At 31.8% G+C, this 23,968-nt stretch overlaps 3 protein-coding genes across 3 annotated transcripts; all 3 read left to right on the top strand.

Annotated features, from left to right (window-relative positions):
- Positions 1-892: 892 nt before the first annotated feature.
- LOC118035611 (non-specific lipid-transfer protein 1) lies at positions 893-1,716 on the top strand. The gene is made up of 2 exons (XM_035041214.2): positions 893-1,329; positions 1,484-1,716. Exons 1-2 carry the CDS (start codon positions 989-991, stop codon positions 1,491-1,493), a joined length of 351 nt encoding a protein of 116 aa, XP_034897105.1. The 5' UTR covers positions 893-988; the 3' UTR covers positions 1,494-1,716.
- Positions 1,717-4,845: 3,129 nt separating this feature from the next.
- On the top strand, positions 4,846-9,304 carry LOC118035640 (uncharacterized). Its single transcript, XM_035041249.2, has 5 exons — positions 4,846-5,044; positions 5,160-6,077; positions 6,189-7,880; positions 8,807-9,152; positions 9,295-9,304. Exons 1-5 carry the CDS (start codon positions 4,846-4,848, stop codon positions 9,302-9,304), a joined length of 3,165 nt encoding a protein of 1,054 aa, XP_034897140.2.
- Positions 9,305-16,878: 7,574 nt separating this feature from the next.
- On the top strand, positions 16,879-17,339 carry LOC118035609 (non-specific lipid-transfer protein 1). The gene is made up of 2 exons (XM_035041212.2): positions 16,879-17,231; positions 17,330-17,339. The coding sequence occupies exons 1-2, from the start codon at positions 16,879-16,881 to the stop codon at positions 17,337-17,339; spliced, it is 363 nt and encodes a 120-aa protein (XP_034897103.1).
- The last annotated feature ends 6,629 nt before the right edge of the window (positions 17,340-23,968 follow it).

Genomic DNA, 23,968 nt, shown 5'->3' on the forward strand with positions numbered 1-23,968 from the left:
TCCAGTAGTGTTGATCCTCTTAACCTGCGACCTGAATCTTGTTTCGGGTTAACTTCTGAATCGAATTTTAAAATTATAATAAGAACTACTTTTATCTTTACATTAACATGAATCAACCTGAGTTGACTCTTCTAATTTGTGACTAGGATGTTACCTCGGATTGACTTTCAAATCAGGTTTTAAAACTATTATAATAACCACTTTTATTTTATATTAACCTAGGTCGACTCAGGTTGATTTTCCTCACTCGTGACCCCTATTTGACCCTTAAGTCAAGCTTTAAATCTATAATAATAATATTTTTTTATATTGATCCATGTTAATGGTCAATTCTATTAGTAATTCAGGCTTTGCCCCGGATTAACTATTAAATTAGCTTTTATTATTTTGATAATTTATAATTGAGTGTTTTATAAGGATATGGTAGAAATAAAAATTAAAAAGTATTGTCTTTGTAGATATATTATCTTTGAATCTCCTACTTTGAAAATATATAAATTCCCTAAAAAATTATTGCAGGCATATATTTTTTTTGTTGTATCTCTATTTTTTTTTTTTACTAAACATATTTATATCTTCACTTTATCTGTTATTTCCATCATTCTTTCTATCATAAAACAATAAGCACAACACATCAAACATACTCTTATTATTAATAACAATTAGCCTTTGACTTCTTAATTAATTTTAAGTGTCAAGGCATGTTTGTTTCTCTCTCTCTAAAACTTCTTCTTTTCCTACCCCTCGTTTTAAGTTCTTAATTAATTAATTAATTTCAATTTACAAGGTGAATTTCCATCCGGAGTCATTAAATGAGGCCAACAACAAGCCAACTAGAATTCATTGTCGTAGTTTCATTCTAACTTCTTCTATATAAACACCACTCCTGCTAGACACCTATAATCACCTTCACTCGAGAACTTGTCCTTCACTCTCAAACACTCGAGAAAAAAAGAGGTTCTTTCAAGCCTTCCCTAACCTATCAAACATGCCTGGTGCTAAGTCTGTCTGTGTTCTCTTGCTGTGCATGGTGCTCTCCGCCCCCATGTTGAACGTTGAAGCCTTGACATGTGGTGTTGTGGCCAGTAACTTGGCACCGTGCATCGGCTACCTAAGAAATGGCGGTAAAGTTCCTGACCCTTGCTGCAAAGGAGTTGGGGCTCTCAACAATGCTGCTAAAACCACTAAAGATCGCCGGGATGCTTGTAATTGCATTAAAACAACCGCCACTCAAATTGGTGGGGTCAATGCTGCTAACGCGGCGGCTCTCCCTGGTCTCTGCCGTGTTAATATTCCGTACAAGATCAGCACATCCACCAACTGCGCCAGGTTTGCACTTTATAACTTCTATCTTATTCTTCGTTTCATGTATTAAATCTTGTATATTAAACAAAATAATTGTTATACATCAACGTCCAATAAATTTGCAAATCACTTTTCCTGCTTCGAGAGTGTTCTCTAACGTCATTTTCGTCTGATGCAGCATTAAGTGAGGGGAGCAAAATCGAGCATCATCCATCTGATTGCACCGTGATCATAATAAAGTAGGTGTTTGCCTCTGTTGATGGGTCTCCACTAGGGCGAGCCCCACACTCAGTCTTGTGTCGTTGTCTTTTTTTTTTTTTTAATTTAATGAATATCATGCGTCGTTTCATGTATCTTTTGGCGTTATGCAATATGTTAAGAAAATAAATTTCTACTATTTTGTTGATGTTATTTTTATGGTTATCTAATATTCCTCCCCTTTTTTTTGTTTTTTCCATCTCTTATTTATATAATATGGCTGTTGTGGATGTTAATGTACTGAATTGAAATTGAAAGCATTGAATGGAAGAATATACAAATCCTTGCGACGATAATAATAACTAATGTACCCTAAAATCTTTTTACAATATTCAATTGAATAGATAAAAGGTCAAGAACTTCATAATTGAAGAATACATAAAATATTTGATCTATATTCGTAATTTTTTCTGCGAAATAATCTTTACCGCCCTTTTAAGTATCAGAGCTAAATAACGCTAATAATTTCGTTGTAAACTCTTTGTAGTTTCATGAAACCCGAAATATTATAAATTAAGTTTCTTAAATAATCCACAAATCTATCAATTCATACTTGATCTTGACAACCAAAACACTTAAAAAGTATTTAAATTTCTTTAGCACAAGTCAATAATTAATATTTTAATTTTAATGAAATAAATTAATGTCGAGTTTTATCGAATTAATGAATTATTGTTGTAGGGCCGCTCGCTTAATTATCCAGTCAGAAAATAATATCAACACCGTATACTTTATGTACACTTTGAGGACAGGCAACGGTCCCAAGAGCACAGCAGCAGCAGCCATTTCGGGCCATCGACATTGGCATTTCAAATTCCAATCTTTTTATTTTCAAATTCCAATCTTTTTATCACCACTTAGAAAAGTATCGGAGAAATTTTGTAGTTATGAATTCGGTGTTAAAATTAATAAACGGTGACTTGGTTACAATTTTGAATTCATTATTATATGTGTACTTTAGTTTTTGTTGTTTTTTATGTTTAAATGATTTTTATTTATCCATGAACAATGAGTTTCCATGTTCAAAGAAGTATTCATATTTATAAAAGCTGTAATATTCATGTTGGTTTAGTTCATGAATATATTGGTACGTTTAAATTAACTAACACCAAGCATTGTGGCCAAAATACTATAGCATGATTATTGTTCATTCTCTCGCAAATAACTCCATTTTGAAGTAGTTAAATTTTTTAAAATTTTCAATTTGATCCTCATTTATTTTTGCCCAATTGAGCTATTTTGAACCTAATTTGTTTTAAAAATTATTTTAATCCTTTATATTTTTTGATTTATAGGTGATTGGTCCCTTTAGTTTTTATAAAGTTCATTTTGGTATCAAAGTTTATTTCCTTTATTTTTAGTTATTTTTCATGAGAGGAGAGAGAGGACTTTTGTGTTATAGTTTAGAGAGAGAATTATTATTTATATCTATTTTAACCATCAAAATAATTGAAATTAGTGATAATAAGTTTTATTATGTGAATTCCACGAAAAGAGATGAAAAGAGTCTTATAGTGATTATTTAGAATTTTAATATTATTTAAAAAATAGATTTAGATCTAGGATAATAAAATCTTTTCAGTTTAATTTTGTGATTTGAACTTTCTTTTGGGTTTTATTAAGCTGCTAAATGGGTCTCTACCTTATCAAGCGAAGCATCATCTCTATTTTTTTTTGAAGGGACTGACGATTATCTGCTCCTTTAAATGAGAGAAAAACAAGCCAAGGCTTGTATAGCTTTAAGGCCCGTGTGCCTGGATTGTTCCTTCCAAAGGCCTAGTGTGCTAGGCCATAAACCTATGATGTTAGGCTATTTTTTGAGTATTTTTTAAATACATATTTATATAAAAAAAATGATGATGTTAATTTTATAATCTAGATTACAAATTCGATGAGTTAAACCACAATATTTAATCTATTGTTTTTTTTAATGTGTTTTTCATCCTTGATTTTTAAAAAACATAAATTTATCATTTGTTATTAATGCTCTAATTTTTTATTTAACTTAAATTTTTAAAAATATAATTTCATCCTTTATTATCAACGATTTACTTCTACTATCTCAATACATGCTTGTCATGACTTTTTTTTCCTTTAAAAAAAAACCTTTTGATAAAAAAAATTGCATAAACTTTATTGTCATATAAATAAAAATCTATTAAAAGAAAAATAATTTATGAAATAAAAAAAATATATTGAATTTGATGACATCCATAACTTCAAAGTTTGGTTGGTTGACTCAATTTCACATATTTTATTTTTTTATAAAAAAACAAGTTTTTATATTATTTTTTTCTTTAATATTGAATTAATTTTAAATTTTAAGTTTTCAAGTAACGGGAATTCGCAAGGAAAGATGGAAACGACCATAGTTTTTCACATTTTAAGTTATTGAATAATTATATCCTTAAAACGAAATTAATAATATTTTGCTAATAATATTTCAAAATATATTAATAATTTCTTTCATTATTTTCAACAATGTACGTAAATTGTAATAACTTTCGTATGATATTATAGAATTACAATCAACGCTCAAAGATATCATATATTTTTCCCATACTTAGTATAACAACATATAAAAAATAAGTATTATTTTTTCATTTTGCCCATGCCTCAATTATAATAAAGTCACACATAACCAAATACCAGTCTTTAGCTTATTAATCACAATTTTTTTCAACAAAAATATGTAAAACCATATTGGAACGATTAATTACTAATTATTTGTGGTTATCATTCCTTTAAAAAATTTTACTAAAGCTATAGACCGGGGAGAAAGAAAAGAAGAGCTAACTATGCATTGTTTATTTTTATGTTTTAAAAGTATTTTTTTAAAAAAAATTAGTATTTATTATAATTTTTTACTTTAAATTTATATTTTGGATGTTTTTAGATTATTTTAATGTGATAATATCAAAAATATATTTTTTAAAAAAATATATATATTATTTAAAAAATATATATATTATTTAAATATATTTTTAAATAAAAATTACTTTAGAAAATAACTACAATTACAGTCCTAAAAGCAGCATAAGGTCACACCTTAGAAGTTTTTATACCCTTTCATCTCCCTATTAATTGTTAGTAGGTGACAAGTATGTCTTTTTTTCTACCACTTGAGCCAGAAAGATATACAAATGATAAGTTAATAACTTTTATTAAATAATATCTTTTCATCCTGATTTAAATTTAAAATTTAAACTATATCTTAATTAACTAATATGTATTTATAGTCTCAAGAGTATTTATTTATAGAAATTTATCCTTTCAGAGAGCATGGAAGACACCTTTTCTTTGATGTTTACAAAGTTTGATTGGCAGCTGTCTCCCATTCTATTGGCTGCATTTTCAAAGGCTTTAAAAGCTAACGGCGGCCCTTGCCCCGGTCACCGATTTGGCTTCTTGTTTTGTCCTCTCTCTGTCTCAATTATGAACCACAGGGGTGGTCCAAATTCGTGCACGATCAACGGAGCAGGTTTTTTTTAGCCAAAACCTAATTTATCCTCCAATGTCATGGTAATGTGACACGTGAAACCTTAAAAAACATGAGTACAAGCTTCAAGTTGTGATTTCCCAAATTGATGATCTAGAGAGAAAACAGGAGGCTGATCCTCTATGTCCCTCAGATCACCTCAAGCTTGAATCTCTTATAAAGGATAAATGGACCTACAGTAATAGAGTTGAATGCAAGTGGAGGCAGAGATCTAGACAGTTGTGGTGCAAGCTAGGGGATCGTAATACCAGGTTTTTCCATTTGATAGCTAACTTCAGAAGAGCTAAATCTCATATTATGATGATCAATCATAAGGGGGCTGAACTCCGGTCATTACCAGAAATCAAATCTGCTGCTGTTGATTATTTTTATAATCTGTATAGAGCTCCAATTGGGAAGAAAGCAGAGATGGGTCCAGTAGGTTTTAAAAGGTTAAATTCAAAGTTGTCTCTTTGGCTAGAGCGAGATGTGACATTGGATGAAATTAAAAGATGTGTGTGGGATTGTGATGGTTCTAAGAGTCCTGGTCCAGACGGTTTCAATTTTAAATTCTATAAGCTCGCTTGGGATTTTATTGCAGAAGACTTATTGGACCTGATCACTGAATTTTTTAGAACAGGGTCTATGCCAAAAGGGGTTAACCTCTCCTATATCACTTTGGTACCGAAAAGAAAGGTTACTATGGAATTCAAAGAGTATCGCCCCATTAGTTTGATCCATGGTATTTACAAGATTATTGCGAAGATTTTGTCCAACAGATTAAAGGAAGTAATAGGCAACTTGATTAGTGACAATCAGACTTCTTTTATAGCAGACAAACAAATTGTTGATGGTTTTATGGTAGCTAATGAAGTGGTTTATGATCTAAAAAGAAGTCGAAGATCAGGTCTCATCTTCAAGGTTGATTTCCAAAAAGCTTTTGATTCAGTTCTATGGGATTACATTGATGAGGTGATGACTTACATGGGTTTTGGTGCTAAATGGAGAGGGTGGATTTCCTCCTGCTTGTTTACTAGTTAGGTTTCAGTCTTAGTCAATGGCTCTCCTTCCCCAGAGTTCAAAGTGGGGCGAGGTATTAGGCAAGGTGATCCCCTATCTCCCTTTCTTTTTAATATTGCTGTTGAAGGTCTATCTGTTCTCTTCCAACGTGCGGCATCCTCAGACATCTTTCAGGGTATTGATTTTGGCTCCAATAACTTCTTAAGTCACCTTCAATATGCAGATGACACTCTTGTCTTTATGCCAGCTAGTTTGCATGCCCTCCAGTCAGTTAAAAGAGTCTTAAGGTGGTTTGCTCTATGCTCAGGCTTGCACATTAATTTTTTTAAGAGTTCTCTTATAGGAATCAATGTTGATGACTCTTGTTTGGATGAGTTTGCAAAATCAGTTTACTGCAGGCATGATTCTCTTCCATGTAATTACCTGGGAATGCCTTTGGGGTCTAACCCTAGAAGGATTTCAACATGGAAACCCGTCATTGATAAGTTTCGAAAGAAACTCACTTCGTGGAAAGGGAGAATGTTAAGCATGGCCGGTCGTATTTGCCTTATCAAAAGTGTGTTGAACTCCCTTCCTTTGTACTTCATGTCCATCTTCCTTATGCCAAAAGGTGTGTGTCGCTTACTTACTTCCATCCAACGCAAATTCTTATGGTCGGGAACTGTCAAAATGAGAAAAATTTGCAAAGTCCAATGGAGCGTGGTTGTTAGAGATAAGGATAGGGGTGGCCTCGGGATTGGGTCATTGATAGCCAAGAATAAAGCAATGCTTTTCAAGTGGATTTGGAGGCTTTCTCTTCCTGGTAATGAGCTGTGGAAGAAGATGATATTCAACAAATTCAAGCCGGTGTTTGAAAATGGTTTCCCTATTTTTAGTAGAAGATTGTCTTGTATCTGGAGGGATATAACATCCCTTATGACCTCAACAGACTCTGTCTCTTCAGCTTTAGCCAATAATTGCAGATTTGTAGTGGGAAATGGCTCTCTGACTCGATTCTGGTCTGATGTTTGGTTTGATAGCTCTCCATTGAAAGTCATCTACCCACGACTCTACATTCTTACCACTAAACCGAATGCCACAATTGCTGACATGGGAATTTGGGAGCAAGGAGAATGGAAGTGGGAGTTAGCTTGGAGGAGACAATTGTTCCTCTTTGAAACTGAGCAGGTCGTCTACCTTCTCTCATCTCTAGAAAGCTTTCGAATAAAGGCAACAACTTTAGATAAAAAAGTCTGGTCTTCTTCAACAGATGGAGGGTATACAGTTAAAACTTGTTCTTTACTTATTGACAGGATTGTGAATCCAGGGCTTAGAACTTTCAAGGCTTCGATATGGCAAAAAGGGGTCCCCCCTAAGGTTCAATCTTTTCTTTGGCTAGCTGTTCAGAATAGACTGTGCACTAAGGATTTCTTACTTTGCCGTAATATAATCCCAGTTGATCAAGCCTTTTGTATCTTTTGTGAAAATGAGATTGAGACTTCAAATCATCTTCTCCTCCATTGTAGACCAGTGTGGAAATTATGGATGAAATTCTTGGATTGGTGGGGTATTAGTGGTTGCCTTCCCTGCTGTGTGGATGATCTTTTACATCAATGGCCCAACCTAGTGTTCGGAAAATTCCAGCGTAAGGCTTGGTCTATGCTTTCTTGTTGTGTTAGCTGGAGTATATGGCTTATGAGGAACAAGGTAATCTTCAATGATGGAACTGCAACTTTCAAAGATATTTTCTCCTTAATTCTTTATCGCCTCTTAAATTGGCTCAAGTCTGCAGATAAGTTCTTCATGGCTACTGGCACTTCTTTAATTATGGGTCCTGAAGGTATTATAGATTGGTCTAACACCAAATAAAGGCTTTTAGCATGGCGTATCAGCTTCATCATTCCTAATGTCCTTTTTCGGTTATGTATCTGTTGACTTTCTTTTCCTTTCTTTTTGTGTTTGCTTTTTGTTATTGTGATTTTTTTTTTCATGTATCTTGTTTTTGGCTACCTTCTGGTTAGCCCTTTCAATATATCGATTTATTTCCAAAAAAAAAAAAAAACCAAGAAAAACTCCATTGCCCCACAAATGTTATCAACTATACAGTAATTAAATTTACCATGTAAGTACACTAACTCCCTAATTAAAATCAATTATACTGTTTAAAAATAAATAAAAAAATAAATGAATTAATCATCTTTACTCTCTTTTACCTTTAATATAGAAACATTTTTGTTTAAAAACATATCATCAAGTTAATGAGACATGCCGGTATATATAGCTGAGGCTCATGTATATTGCAATTTAAAGAGGTTGAAAAGCTTTGTCAGATAGCACTTGACATTTGCAAAGAAAAAGAAACAAAGAGTAAAATAATGGTGTCGTGTTTGAGATAATAACAAGTAAGATGATAATTAATTTTAATATATAGTTTGTTTTTGAAAAATCAAATTGTAAGTAATCTAAATAGAAGTGATGGATTATCCGAGGTAATTGAAAACACGAAAATGCAAGGTCAAATAGTAGTTAGCAAATCAAGATTTTTGTTTACTGGAGAACCTAAGAGAAAAATGGTCAGCAATAATCAAGAGCTACAAGATGAGCAATGCTGTAGCTGCGATTAATGCAATGCTTTTTTTTTTAGTGGTCTCAATTCTCCGTCATTAATTCAGGCAGACAACTTGTCTTCACACTCACAAGTACTTCTTCTACATAAATCGCACTTCTCCTTCTCTCTCAACTAAAGCATACCTCTGGAAAATCAAGGCATGGCTAATGCTAGGCTGATCTGTGCTCTCTTGCTATGCATGGTGGTCACTGCCCCCATGTTGAACATTGAAGCCTCGATACCATGTCATACTGTGAAAGTTGACTTGGCAACGTGCCTTGGCTACTTTAAGAACGGTGGGAGTGTTCCTCCCAGTTGCTGCAGAGGAGTTCGGAATGTCAACAACGCCGCTAGAACCACCAAGGACCGCCGTGACACTTGTAGTTGCTTGAAAACAACCGCCAAACAGTATGGTATAGTCAATTTCAGGTTCGCAGCTGATCTCCCTCGCATCTGCAATGTTAACATTCATTACCGTATTAGCGCCTCCATTGACTGCTCCAGGTTTGCATTTTTCACAACCTCGATCTTGTCTTCGCTATCGTGTGTGTAATCGGTTTATATATATTTAAGTATTTTTTTCCCTACTACTTGAGAAGAGAGTATAGTTTTCTCACTAATATTTCCTTCAATTTTTATGAAGCAGGATTAAGTGAAGTGACAGCTGGAGCTGCAATTTCCCGGTTTCCACTCGAGCGAGTCTCTCCTATGTTGTTGCTATCTTCTACGTATCTGAAATTTTAGATGATCATTGTTATTTTCTTCTGTCTGTGTTTATTGTTTGCGAAGGAGTTTATGGGACGTTAAACTTTATGGTAATGGAATTTAAGTTTGTTTGGTTTTATTTATATGAATTATTTAAGGGGATAATTTCTCATCATTACCCCATGTTTTTGAAAATTAAATTCTATTCTCCAAGCACTAAATATAAAATTCAACCTCCAAGAAATATCATCATTTTAATTTCTCTTCTTATTTTATTGACAAATTAAATAAACATAACACACTCTTTTATTTCTCTTTACAGATAATTTACTATTCTATTTATTTACACATCAAATACCTCATTATAAATTTCACTTACAATAATTTCCCATGTAATAATTCCGTCCTATTCCTGAATCTTATACTTCACATCATTCTTCCTTTCAGAATGATTTACTTTAAATGGTAGCTTGAAAATAAATTAAGCCAAAGGGGTATAGATAAAATAAATTACTTATTTGAGGACGCCAAATGGAGAATAATGATGAGTAAACTTTAAATATAAGGGTTAAATTGATAAAATGCAAAGTTTGGGTGCCATCTTGCACACCTGTATATGTACTACTGTCGCGTAGGTTGGCCCAGTTTAATGAACGAATACCGAGGAAATTATTTTTGCCAGAAGGCTTGTTCCCTTCGCAATTTTCCATGTCGGTCATTCACTTAAAATAGTGATTTCTCCAGTTAAATCTCCCTTCTTTGTTTATGTATTTATTTTCTTGTAAAAACATATATTTTTATATTCATAGGATTGAATATTAATACAAACTTATTATAATTTGATAAGAAAATTTTAATAAAAAAATATGCCTGGATGATTTTTATGCAACTATATGCAAAAAAAGAAGTATTATTACTTTGAGAAAATTACATAAAATCTTCAAAATAAAAAAAAAATTCGGATATTTTAGTTTCATTAATGACCATGAAAATAAAAGAAAAATGTACATATTAGTTTATATATAATTATTCATAAAGTAAAGTAATTGACAACATTACTATTAAAAACTTCTAATCCTACTTGAAAAGTATGGTATCATTATAAAATTTTTAAAAATTATTTGAACTTTTTATATAAAAGAATTTTATTTTAAAATGTAAAAAAAAAATAATTTAGAAAAATACTATGAGAGTTAAACCCAAACGGGTTGATGCTTAAAAAGATAACCCAAATAAGTTTAGGCGTGCAAAGCAAAGCCAAAACCTGTTTGCATTTTTTTTTAATTTAAAAAGTGTTCATCTAAATAAGTGATGTGTCCACTGTAACAAATTAAGATCATCTCTAGTGATTATTAAATTAGGATCCGAGTTTTGGGATCTTCAAAACCAAAATTTTAACATATTTTAACATAATATATGTAGAAAAACATATTAAAAACCCTAGCAACCCCATTTCCAATCCTATAACACATTCTAGTTAGTCTGAAAACTTCAAATTAAACTGAATCAAAATAAACTTTCTAGATTTGATATATTTTTTCACCATGATTAAATGATAAAACCCTTTCAATTGAAATCACTTTTATTAGACGAACCCATTAACTCTAACGTTGATGTTTTTTAATGATCAAAATGTGACCAATTCAGACCTTTTCTTTTATCTCTAAACTTTCAGGGACTAAATCATGTTTTGTATAAAAATAAAATATAATAATAATAATAATATATGGCATGATTTAGCAATTTTTTTAATGCCAAAATTTTAAAAAATATATTCTTTTTGCATGCATTTTTGGTTTAATAACAAGTTTATTTAATCCATGAAAACTTGGCCTATATTTCAAAAACATATAAAAAAAAATCAATTTAATTATTTTAATTTCAAGGATTACAAACTTATACGTAAGAAGCATTCCTAGTATTAAAAGAAACAAATACAAAAATATATTTGGGTGGACCAGCTTTTAACCAATAGACAGAACAATAATTAGAAGAACACAATAATGACTTAGAAATAAAACAAATAAACAATGTAGCTTATTTTATGCACGATGTACTAGGGGTGATAATATCCTTTCTATAAACATCAATATCTTTTTACAGACTCTGAAATTCAATTAGAGTTTCTAATGACCAAAATACTTGGTGGCGACTTCAAACAATTAGGGAGGATGATTGCTCCATATTGGGCTATGTGGCGTCCGCGTCCAACCCCATGTTGGGTCAGGGACGTGACCACGCCCAACTCCATGTTGGGCTATGTTGCACTCATCCCTGACCATTCTTGTGTATAGTCACAAGTTGAACCCAACTCCTCCTGGGCTCAGTGTGTGAGTTGAACCCAAAGCCCCCTAGGTTCAGTTCATAGCTGAAAGGTAACTCCGCACTAAGCCTCCTATACTCTACCCCCCATATGTTGTATGAAGCATGTCATGTCATATAATATAAAAGAAAGCATGAATATATAAGAAGGGGTTTGAAACCTTATACTCTAAGACATAAACACATTTTCTGCTTCTTCTTCCTTAATTTTACATCCTCTTCCTCTTCCCCTTCTCTATCTTCATAAAAGCTTAATAATACCTTTATTAATGTCTTTTTGCCACACAAAAATACCTTGTACTGACTTGATCTTCGGAGGGTACCCCATCAACACTACCAGGGATCTCTAGGGGACTTTGTGCAGGTATTTATCCAAGAAGAGATTCACACCCCTTGAGGAGTTCTATTAAAAAAGAAGCAATGCAATCTTAAAGTGAAGATCGTAAAACACTGTAAATTATGTACAAGAATCTCTAGGAATAGTTCCTTGTAGAATATTCCCTGTTATTTTTACAACCTCATCACATCAACAATTATTTGGAATACATTGCTGTAAAGTGAAGACAATAGTAAAGTTTAATTAACTCCCTTTTCACTTCAATTACGAGTTTTTCTCTTGCACATTTAATGGTCAATTCTTGTATTATTAGTTACAGCAACATATAACATTGGATACAAATTAGCGTTTTTAATTTCTAATGCTATAGTCATAAATTATAAGGAAATAAATAGAGAAAACACTTATAATTTTTGAAAATTTTGAAATTCAATAATTTGATTAAAAAAATAATATTTCAAATCTTTATATAGAACTCGGATCTATTGATTAACAATCTGATAAAATTCATACTAGGGGTGTTCAAAATAACCGATTAACCAAGAAAACCGAGAAAACCGAAGAAAAATTAACCGAAAAAACCGAACCGAAAATAAAAATCAATTAAACTGATTTAAAAAACCATAAATGCTAACAGGTCCGGTTCGGGTTCGGTTTCGGTTTTGACCCAGAAACCGAGCCAAACCTAACCAGACCCATTAAACCATTAAAAATAAAAAGTACTATAAATAGTTAGGTTAACCTGGCCTCCCTCTCTAACCCTAACATATTCTCATCTCAGCCGTCTTCATCTTCCTTCCCATTTTCAACCAAAACCCAATCTTCCTTAATATTTAATTCACAATCTTCCTTTCCCAGAAACCTTCTTCATTGAAGCAACGACAGTAAGGTAAATGACTAAATTCTATCTTCTTTGATTCTTTGTTTAATGGGTTTGAATTTTGAAAGTATTTTCTAAATTTCCAAGTCTATTCCATCTTTATCTTCATATTTTTATTTTCCAGAAATCGTCTCCATTTTCATCTTTCCCAGAAACCGTCTCCATCTTTCAGACGTCTTCATTTTAACAACAACATCAAGGTAAATTTCATCTTCATCCGTGATTCTTTGTTTAGTGACTAAACCCCCAAACCCATACAAAGTACGACCTTGCCTCTTAAGAGCATAGACAACATCCATGACAGTGACAGTCTTGGGCCACAGGCTAGACAAATAAGACTTAAATCTGACTCACCAGAAGAGGAATCGTTGTCTGCTAGCCTGTGTAATAGTAAGAGCCCCCTTCCCTGATTCCGATCCTGTTGATGTTTTGTGCTTAGAGTGGGCGAGCTAGAATCCTTATGTCAGGTTGGTTGTTCAAAAGACACCCTCTTGTCTCACGAGTCCCGTGTTCTAAGCAGCTCTTGCGCTCTCACAACGCTCTCAATCCCGTTATCGGAAGAACTTCCCCCCTTTCCCCAGTAGTAGATTCTTCTTCAATTGCTAACGATGCCCATTCATTAGGAAAGGGATTCCTATTGAGCTTGACTTTATAAAGATTCTTTCCAAGGAACATAACTTTCGGCCACAAAATTGAGAAAAGAAGCTAGGTAGGGCCCTCCATCCATGTCCTTCCTCTCCCTTTTCCTCCCATGCTCCTTAAGCCACCCGTTATATTGATGATGTTGGTGAAATCTTGGAATATAATTGTTTTGGGTAATTAATTTACTTTGCCTTATTAATTCCTTTTAAAATTTTGCATTCCTAATTTTTTTAATTGTCAAACTATAATATGTTTCTAATTTGGTAGTGTTTTTTTATAGCATTATCCTTGCTGGATCTTTTGGCTTTTGCTATTGCTGGAAGTTTTGGATGCTGCTGTAGTGCTGGTGTCGGATTTAATGTTTATGATAATTTATTACTAGTTGTTATTTGCTAATGTATCTATTTGCTAATGTAAATTTTTTTTAGTGTGATCACCTCTTTTAATTTGAGGTGTCCAAATTTGATCATGCATTTTGCATATTGCATTGATTTGAATTTTCATAGCATATTTCTTTGTATATTAAAAATAGTAAGATAAAATATATCAGATTTATTGTTAATCTGTTACTATAAGCAATTAAGCATTTCAAAAAAATTTAAATATTTTAATTTCATTAGAAAGCTTATAACAAAATTAATCAAATTATAACATTTTAAAGAGTTTTGATTAAAAAGCCTATAAATTTAGCCCAACAAGAAAATTTAACAGTCCAATTTAATTTAAGCCCATTAAAAAAAGTCAGAAAAGCCCATTAATTTAATGAGTAGATTTCCCGGTTTTTTAGCTGGAAAACCGAATTCAACCGAACCGAACCAGTTCGGTTTGAACCGGAATTCGGTTCGGTTCGGTTTGAAATTTAAAAAATATGAGGTACTGGGTTCAGTTGGTTTTTATGGTTGAAACCGAACCGAACCGAACCGTGAACACCTCTAATTCATACCTAATCTAACAAATAGATATAAAGTTATAATTTGTTTTTTGTGAGATTGTGTGTTTGACATGTTTGAATTTTTTTTACAAATTTTATCTTAAACATTTTATCCATAAACACATCCACAATACAATGATTTGATGTTATTGGTACTTTCATTAACCTACACTTGCATGCCGTATTCTTTTATTAACCCAAAATATTCTTTTGGCTGTCTTGATGACTATAAAAAAATATCACCAAAAATGATGTTGTCTAGCTCGTATAACAGCTAAAACACTTGGAACACAAACAATTGAAAGGAAAAGAAAAACGTTAAGAAAATAAACAAAGAGCATGGAATGAAAATATCTTAAACATTTCGTCAATTGTTTTAATTCGATTGCAAATCTATTAGAATTTATACTAAAAACGTGAATTTCTATCCTTGTATTGCTTGTGAAAACATGCTATCAAACTGCTCCTTTTCCTCTCTGTTTTTTTTTTTTTAGAGAATGTAATTCGGGTCAGCTTGCGCACACCTCGACTAATCTCACAGGTCCTGAAATTAACAATTATATAAATCTTCAGTAGCTATCATATTAGCAATCATAAAATTCGAATTTGAAATCACATAAAAAACAAATCATTTAATCCCAAGCTCTTACTACTAAACCACTTACTAAAGAAGCGTTTGGGAACGTGGTTTGCACCACGTTCCCACCAAATTTTATTTTATTTTTTGCTAAAATTTAATGCGGTTTGTATATTTTGGATCGTTTTGATGTGCTGATGTCAAAAATATTTTTTTAAAAATGAAAAAAATATCATTGTCATGCATTTCAGCATGAAAAGTTATTTAAAAAGCAACTGCTATCACATTATTAAACGTGCACTAAATGGTTCATCTTCACTATTTATTAGTACAAGAACCGGTGGGTAGAGACTGCCCGGAGAGAGTTTTTATGGTTACAAAAATAAATTGCAACAACTAACAATCCGGTTAGATCTCTAAAAGGAACAAGAACACATGGAAGGGAAGTGTGGTACGGTGTGTCACGATCGTTTTTTACAATTGAAAACTTTGTTGATCTTTAATCATTCTTGAGTGCCCATGTACGAAAAATAACCTATAATACGTAGAAATAGAAAAGGAATATTAATTATGGAAGAACCCTAGACCATAAGGATCTCACTGGAAAACTGCTGAAAGTAACATTGGCCATGCTTACAAGTATTCTTTTATCCCATCTTTGCATTATTGGAGATAATGTTTGGCAATAAAAAAAGGTTCTAAGCCACCGCCGGCTTAGCTTTTCTAATAAAATATCACTCAACTATAAAATCGGTAAATAATAATAAAATTATTGATAAAAAATATTTCGTTATTAATTTCTTATGAAAATAATAATTAAATATGTTTTTCCAGTAATTTTTTTGAAATTATTAATGGTGTTTTAATTAGCCAATAGAATTGTTAACTAATGACATTGATCTATCTATATTATTGTTGGTAATTATTACTTAATGTTTGTTTTTGCATCACAATCTATTTTTAAAATTATTTTATATATTTTTTTCAAAAATATCAAAATAATTTATTTAGATGTTTTTAGATAGTTTTGACCTGTTAATATAAAAAATAATAAAAATAAAAATATTATTTTAATATATTTTAATTAAAAGAAGCACTTAAAAAAAACCATATCTCCCAGTATCAAATATATAAATTAATTAATTTGACTGCAGTTCTTGACTTGTTGTTGCTGTGGTTGTTTAAAGCAGTGCTGCCTACAATTAATATCAGCTAATAATAGAGATGTAGTCCCCTCTAAGGGATAGACAAGTGAATTAGTGCAATCCAATGTCCAAATTAATGGCTAATCTCAGCTCGTAAATAATAGGGCAGTTCTTGAGTTCGTTCTGTTGAGCGATTGTAATTTTTTTAAAAAAATTGATTTTTAAAAATTATTTTTCTTAAAAAAAGATTTATTGTTTTAATATACTAATATTAAAAATAAATTTTAAAAATAAAATAAAAATTATTTTAATATATTTTTAAATAAAAATACTCTAAAAAACATCCACATCAAAATCTATTCGTCTTTACTTCGATGTACGTGCGAACCTGAGGCTGGTAAGTAGAACAGTATGCTTGGAGTAGCTTCTTTCTTTAATCTGTCCATGGTGATGGTTGGGGTTTGATGTTTAGTCACTTGCTTAATTTACTGCAGCATTTATATTCGCAACCAAATTCCATTAACCTCAACCACCAAGCATTCAATATATTGCTCGTAGAACACAGAATCTTCACCAGTAATGCCTGCACATTTTCCCTATATAAACACGACATCCTGGAGCCCTAGAACTCACCCTTCAGCCAATAACAAGTGAAGCTTATAATCTGCTAGCTCCAATAGATTCATCGATCATGGCAAGTCCGAGAGCCCTTCGTCTAGTTTGCTTGGTTGTGTGCATCATGGTCATGACTGCGTCCACCACTAAAGCATCGATTTCATGTAATCAGGTGATTAACACCTTAACCCCTTGCCTATCCTACGTGGTCGGCAACGGGGCTCTGACGGACAACTGCTGCAACGGGATCAGGGGCCTGAACAGTGCGGCCCGTACCACACCGGACCGTCAGAGCGTGTGTACATGCTTGAAAAACACGGCTAGTCAATTCTCATACAACAGTCGTAATGTTGCTCTTGCTGCTGGACTTCCCGGCAAGTGTGGTGTTAAACTTCCTTACAAGATTGACCCCTCTACTGACTGCAAAAGGTATGATTAACTAGATGTTTTATTGGTTGTTTCTTCAAAAAAATTGTATCGAGATTAATTTTATTGGTTTTTTCTTTAAACAAATTGTGCTGTTGCAGTGTGAAGTAAGAGCTGAACATGGATTGATGCAGTTCAGTGTTCTGTCTACGAGGATCTACCGAGTTGTGCGAGAATAAGTGGCTTCTACTTGATCATGAGGAAGTCTTCTGTCTAATTATTTTCTAGTACCCTTTGTAGCTTGGTCTACTATGTTGTATGACGAGAATTAAGCAGATGTGCAGGACTAAGAAAACTAGTTGTGTGGTGTATGCATCTACCTCCTTTTATTATGAGTAGATTACTTTGGATATTTCATGGTTTAAGCGTTCTAGTACTCTCTGGTTTCTATTTTTCAGAAAGTATAGCTTGCTTTTATATTTAAATTCGGCTGATATTACATTTGACTTGAAAAATATGCCTTTTCAAATTAATTACAAGCACCAAACCTTAATCGAAAATCACATTTATATAAATACAAATTAATTACCATTAACATAGTGGGGGTTAGTGTTTCAAAGCTTAAATTGCCCTTATAGTGTCCAACCCTTCCACAGCATGTAACCCTTCGTCAAACATCAAATGAAAATGGTGTCTGGGAAATGCTGTATGAAGTTTAGAGTAATTTACGGTAATGCCATTTATCTGTGAAATATGTCCGTCCCCCTTTCATCGTATAGGATGCTTGTGTTTTTTTTCTTAAAATAAGATTTGTTAGCGTTTCCTTCGTATTAGAAGAGCACCGTGATAAAATTTCTGACATAAATTATTGTTCTCCATACTAGGATAAGTGTAGAACGTTTGTATCTATAGAATGTCTTTGATATCATATCAGTCATTGAATTAAATAATATACAGAAATCAAATCTGAATTTGTGGTATAAATCTTTGAATTTAACTATGCTCCCAACAAATGGATACTGAAAGCGACAAAAATAACATGGCCTTTATGACATTAGCCAGCAGTCACTTGGAGTCCAGATCTGACCAGGACAATACAAGAAAATAAAGAGGAAAGAGGGGCAAAAATACGGCATGGACCTCCCATTATGATCATTTGCAGTAAGCAAAGGCAATTTTTTTAATATTATTATTAACGTTGATGTCCGGATTAGTTTACTTTCACTTTAATTAATCTGCTTAGAAGTTAACGACTATATAAGTCTTTAATGATTATCATATTAACAACAACATGACTCGAACTTAAAATTATATTAGTGTTTTTTACCATGAAACATTTGATTAGTATATAAAAGACTGAGATGGATAGCCCGTGTTATACTACTACTGATTGATCTAAAAACAAATTCAATGTATAAAGATATTAATATAACGGAAATACTTTTACAAAAATATAAGAAAATTTTGAGAGCCGGGCTATTATTTTTACTGTGTTTAATAAGTTTAGTTAATTTAAATAAAAAATAAAAAAAATATAACAACAATAAATAAACTAGAAAAAAAATATTAACAATGAAAAAAAAATATTAAAGCAATGCTAATATTTTTAAACAAGTAAGAAAAATATGAGACCCAGAACATTGATTTGACTTCATTCAATAAGTTTGGTTAATTTAACAATATAATTAAAAAATATATTAATAGTCAATAAAGCAAAAGAAAAAAAGAAGGAAAATAAATAAATATATAGAAAATCTACAGATGGCATAACATAAAGAAGGAGAAGCAAAATCTACAGAAGTATTATTTCTAAGTTATATAGATGATTGAAAATTGATCTTATATATTTTGCTACTGAAATTACATTGATTCAAGTATCCATGTTAACATATAAGCTTGAATAATACACAAAACAGAAACTACAGAAGCGTTCTACCCGAGACAACCCCGGTGAAGGCCAACGCAACCAAACCCAACATAAATGCGATAGAGAGCAGAATACTTGTTCCGACGAACCACGAGACTCCACCGTTAGATATCTGAGAAGAAAGGTCTTGGCCCTTGGACAGTTCCACTGCCATTGCAGCGACGAAGCCTATCATGGCAAGCCTGCAATTGATCCTCTCTGGTGCGGGTCCGCTAAATGCCAACACATCAGCGAATTTTGTGCTGACCTGTTAATCATCATCATGCGTGCGTTTACATTAGAAGTGCAAGCATAAATGCAATCAAAAAGTACATATGGGTCTTGGCCCAGCGGTTGAAGGAACTTATTTTCTTCTTCTGCATCCTGAGTTCAAACCTTACCATGCACGCCTGTCATCCCCGCGGTGCCTTACATGTTTACTGGGTTTGCAGGATGTTCAGTGAACCGTGGGATTAGTCGTAGTGCGCGCAAGCTGGCCCGGACACCCACGTAAATAAAAAAAAAATTAAAAAAAAATAAGTCCATGCTCTACTTCAATTGTTAAAATTAAACATTTCCAAAATAACTCATGCCATATAATTAACCTTGTACCTTTGGCTTAGGAGTAGGACTTGGCTCTGTTGATGTATTCTAGTTATCCCACTTAATATCACGACACTCCTAAAAATTAGTATATTATGGAAAGAATGGTTTTGTGGTATCTTGTTTTTTAATAGAGAATGGTCTTATTTAAGGAGTCGTCACCTAATATTATAGTCATTAGGAACCCTAACTGGTCAACAAATATTCTATGGTACGGAACTGGTTACGTAAAAGGAAAGATATTATCACCCCTTAAACGTTCTGCCTGAGGCAGACTATATTACTGGTTTTGTCTTAAATTGCTAAATGTTTATTAGTTTACACTATGATAATTTGCTTATAATATTTCTAACTCTGGCGTCAGTGAATATTCAACTACAAATATCTCCAACTCTAGCGTTGGTAAATATTACGTAGCTAAAAAATAAATTTTATTCCATACTCTAGTGCCAGCGAATAAATAAATAAAAATAAATTTATTTTTACTCCTACACATATATTTTTTATTTTTTTAACTAAATAAAATAAAATACAACGAATAAAAATAATATAAATTTAAACCAGTATTTTTATTCCTGACTCTGACGTTTGTGAATAAACCAATAAATTTATATTATTTTTATTCATGCATACACATTTTTTATTTTTTTATTTTTCTGCTTTTTAATTTTTTAATTTTTTTGGGGATAGACCCAACTCAACCCACATGGGCTGACCTAGGCCCAGCCACCCAGCCCGGTCACTGGCCCAAGCCAGTGACCGGCTGGGCAGAAGGCTCACGCGTGCATCAACAGTGTGAAGGTAATTAAATTACCTTCGCACTGTTCAAATGATTATTGAACACAAACAATGAAGGGGAATTGGGCGCACCTACTTCTGGAGATGATGAAGAAGGTTGCGATGCTGGTGACTGCTTTTCTCGTTCGATTGCTCTCCCCTCTGTGCCCCCCTGTCATCTCCTCTTTTGATTTCTCAATTTCTAAGATGAACGAGCTGAGAAAGTAATGGGTATGCCGATTCTCTCTTCTTTTTGTTTTTTTATATAATGATTTTCTCTGCTGGTTTTCTTTCCTTCTGCTTCTTTCTTTGATTGCGTTCGGTTTCCTCTTATTTTGAGATGAAGGAAAAAAGACAATGACGATGCCGGTTGTCAACAGTCTTTGGTCCAGTGTCGTTCTTCTTTTGCAGGGATGAAGACAATGGCAGGGCTAATTTGCGACTCTCCTCTACCTTTCTCTTCTTCTCTCTATGTAATTTTTTTGATATATGCTTTGTTTTGCTTTGGTTTTTTTACTCCCTCCTTCCTCCCTTAATTCTGGGTTTTCTTCTCCCTTTTATAGAGAAGCTTGCCCTTCCACCAGTCCTGCCTTTGGAGGACAGTTATGGAATCCACGAATGAGATCGTGGGCAAGAGACGTGGTCCATGATCGGATTTGTTGCAGATTATCAGCTCCCCTGCTGAATCGAGAGCTCCCCTGTTGAATCGGGATGGAGAAGACGCACGGCTGTTCCTTAGCAACGGTGCCGTTTCGGCAAAAAATGGGAATTTTCAATTTGACCCCTGCCTCTGAAAATTTAACAATTTGATCCCAACAATCTTTTAATTTTACCCTTGGATTAATTTCAATTAAGTCCCTGAATTTATATATTTAATTAAATCAAAGTTTAATTAAGTCCACAAACTTATTAATTCTTCTAATTTCATTAATTAAACTAATCCAAATTTTAATTAAATTTTCAAACTATTAATTCTTCAATTTCTGACCAATTTACTTTCAAATCTGATAATTTCATCCCTGAATTTTGAATTTGTGTTGTTTTAATCTCATTCTCAAATATATTTTTATCCATTCATTTTATATTATTTATTCAAAAATTAGGTTATGACACTGGTCATCCTACAAATTGAATCAAATGTTAACACAATCTTATGAACCTCACCTAAACTATACACAAAAAACTATACACAAAGAAAGTTGAAATAGAGTCCAGAACATTGATTTGACTTGGTTCAATAAGTTTGGTTAATTTAACAATATAATTAAAAAAAGACATTAATAGTCAATAAAGCAAAAAAAAAAAAGAGGAAAATAACTAAATATATAGAAAATCTACAAATGGCATAACACTAATAGTCAGTCAATCAATTTAATTTAATTAAAATTCTAAAAAAAATCTCAATTGAACAAAGAATAACAAATAAAATGACTCGAAACTAGTGAAAAATTGTATAGAAAATCAATAAATAAAATTTAAAAATTAACGTTAAAGGATAAAATCAGAAAAAAAAATCAATTTAAAACATTTGAAAAGGTAAAAAAAAATAGTAATAAAAAAAAAATAAATATCAAATCTAGTAGGAAAAAAACTGAAGAATGATTAATTTGTAAAGAAAAAAATCAATTTTTAAAACAATCTCAAAGAAAACAAATAACAGTAAAATGAATAAGGATTAAATATGACAGATAAAAAAAAATTAAAAACGGATGAAATTGAAAAAAAATCTAATTCTATAAACTATTTTAGATAAAACAAATAGTAATCAAATAAATAATAACTAATTCTAAAAAAATTAAAAAGTTGTTTTGAAAATCTAAAAGGTTAGACATGAAAAATTAAGGAGGAGATGGGAAATAAGAAAAACAAAAAGCCATCAATGTCAAAACAAAGGTCTGGTGGCAATATGAACTGCCTAGAAATGGAGGGACCATTGAGATAATTTGAACCCCACTCAAAAGCCACTATTTGGCCTTCAAATGGACTTGTATGTGCCATTGAATAGGGTAGAAACAATCCAAGCGATGACGTGTACAATGCTCGTGTTGGTTTTTTTAAAAAATAATATTTATATGTATTACATTACCAACTTGTTTCTAAATCAACTTAGTTATAAAAAAATTAAAATAAAAATACATAAAACAAGAACAAAATCCCCTTTTCATCCATAATTTGCAGTTCAAGGACCATGAAATTGAATGGCTGAAACACAGCTTGCTTGGTGAGGTTCTCTCACCTAAAATTATAACTTTTGGGGAGATAATTTTAAAATCTCAAAATAATTGACAAGTAAAGAAAGTAAATAAGAATTTATATAAAAATAACTTTCTTTCTTTCAACTAGTTGCTTAAACATCCCTTATAGGAGAAAATTCTCTTTTGTAGGATTAACTTCACATTAGAAACCATCCCGTTTTTTTTTTTTTTCTCTTTTTATATAACAACTTTCTCTTGCTTATTTTTTTTTATTAAAAATAATAATTATTAAACCCCTGTAGTAGATATAGAAGAGGCTAACATTGAATATGCTAGAAGCAACATCATTATCTCTAATATCGAAAACTTCTAAATTTGCAGCTTAGTAATTTTTGTTTCAAATAATATTAAAATAATATATTTTATTTTAAAAAATTTTATTTTTAATATTAGTACAATACAATTTAAAAATATATAAAAATATTAATTTAAAATAAAAAAATAAAAAATCAATTTTTTTAAAAATATATTTTTAAAACATAAAAACAAACATAATATATGGTGCACATTTAAGATTATGAATTAAGCTAATAGAATTTATACAGATTATCCACTTGTAAGTAAAATTTTGGCCTATTGGAATTAAAGTGAACATATTTATGAGGGTTGAAAAGCCTCCCATCGGGGCATATTTTTCATAAAAAGTTAATCGTGGTGCGATTAAAATAAAATCTTACTAAAATTAAAGGGATTGGAATGAGAATCTGATCAAATTACTACCATATAGTTTATGCGAATACCCTATAAATATATTTTAAAAATTATTACATTCATTTTTTCTTCAAAAAAATTAAAATGATATTATTATCCTTTTTTATAACAACACTATAGCACTTGCACATTATATATTCATACTTCTTTCAAAGAAAAACAAATCTAGTATTGTTCAATATACCAATGCTCATTCAACTTTCATTAGGTTTGTTGAGTCGACAATTAGCATGATATGCTCATATCAAGGTAATAGGTATATTGAATATTATGATATATGGGGATATATTCATTGAATATTATAATATAATTTATAATTTTTTTTAAATTTACCTTTTCAAATCAGAATCACAAAAAATTATCACAATATCAAATACATAGTAGGCTGAGAAAACATATTTAAACTATTCTATTCTTAAAGTTTAACTCATTGTCACATATATTTCATGCCATCCATTTCTAATCTACCCTACACCTTCCATTTTAACAAAATGATGCAAAAAATAATAATAAATCCCACCAAAACTGAGTCTTTCTATCTCGTCATT

This window comes from Populus alba, chromosome 16 (assembly GCF_005239225.2).
Source record: "Populus alba chromosome 16, ASM523922v2, whole genome shotgun sequence".
NCBI classification, from domain to species: domain Eukaryota; kingdom Viridiplantae; phylum Streptophyta; class Magnoliopsida; order Malpighiales; family Salicaceae; genus Populus; species Populus alba.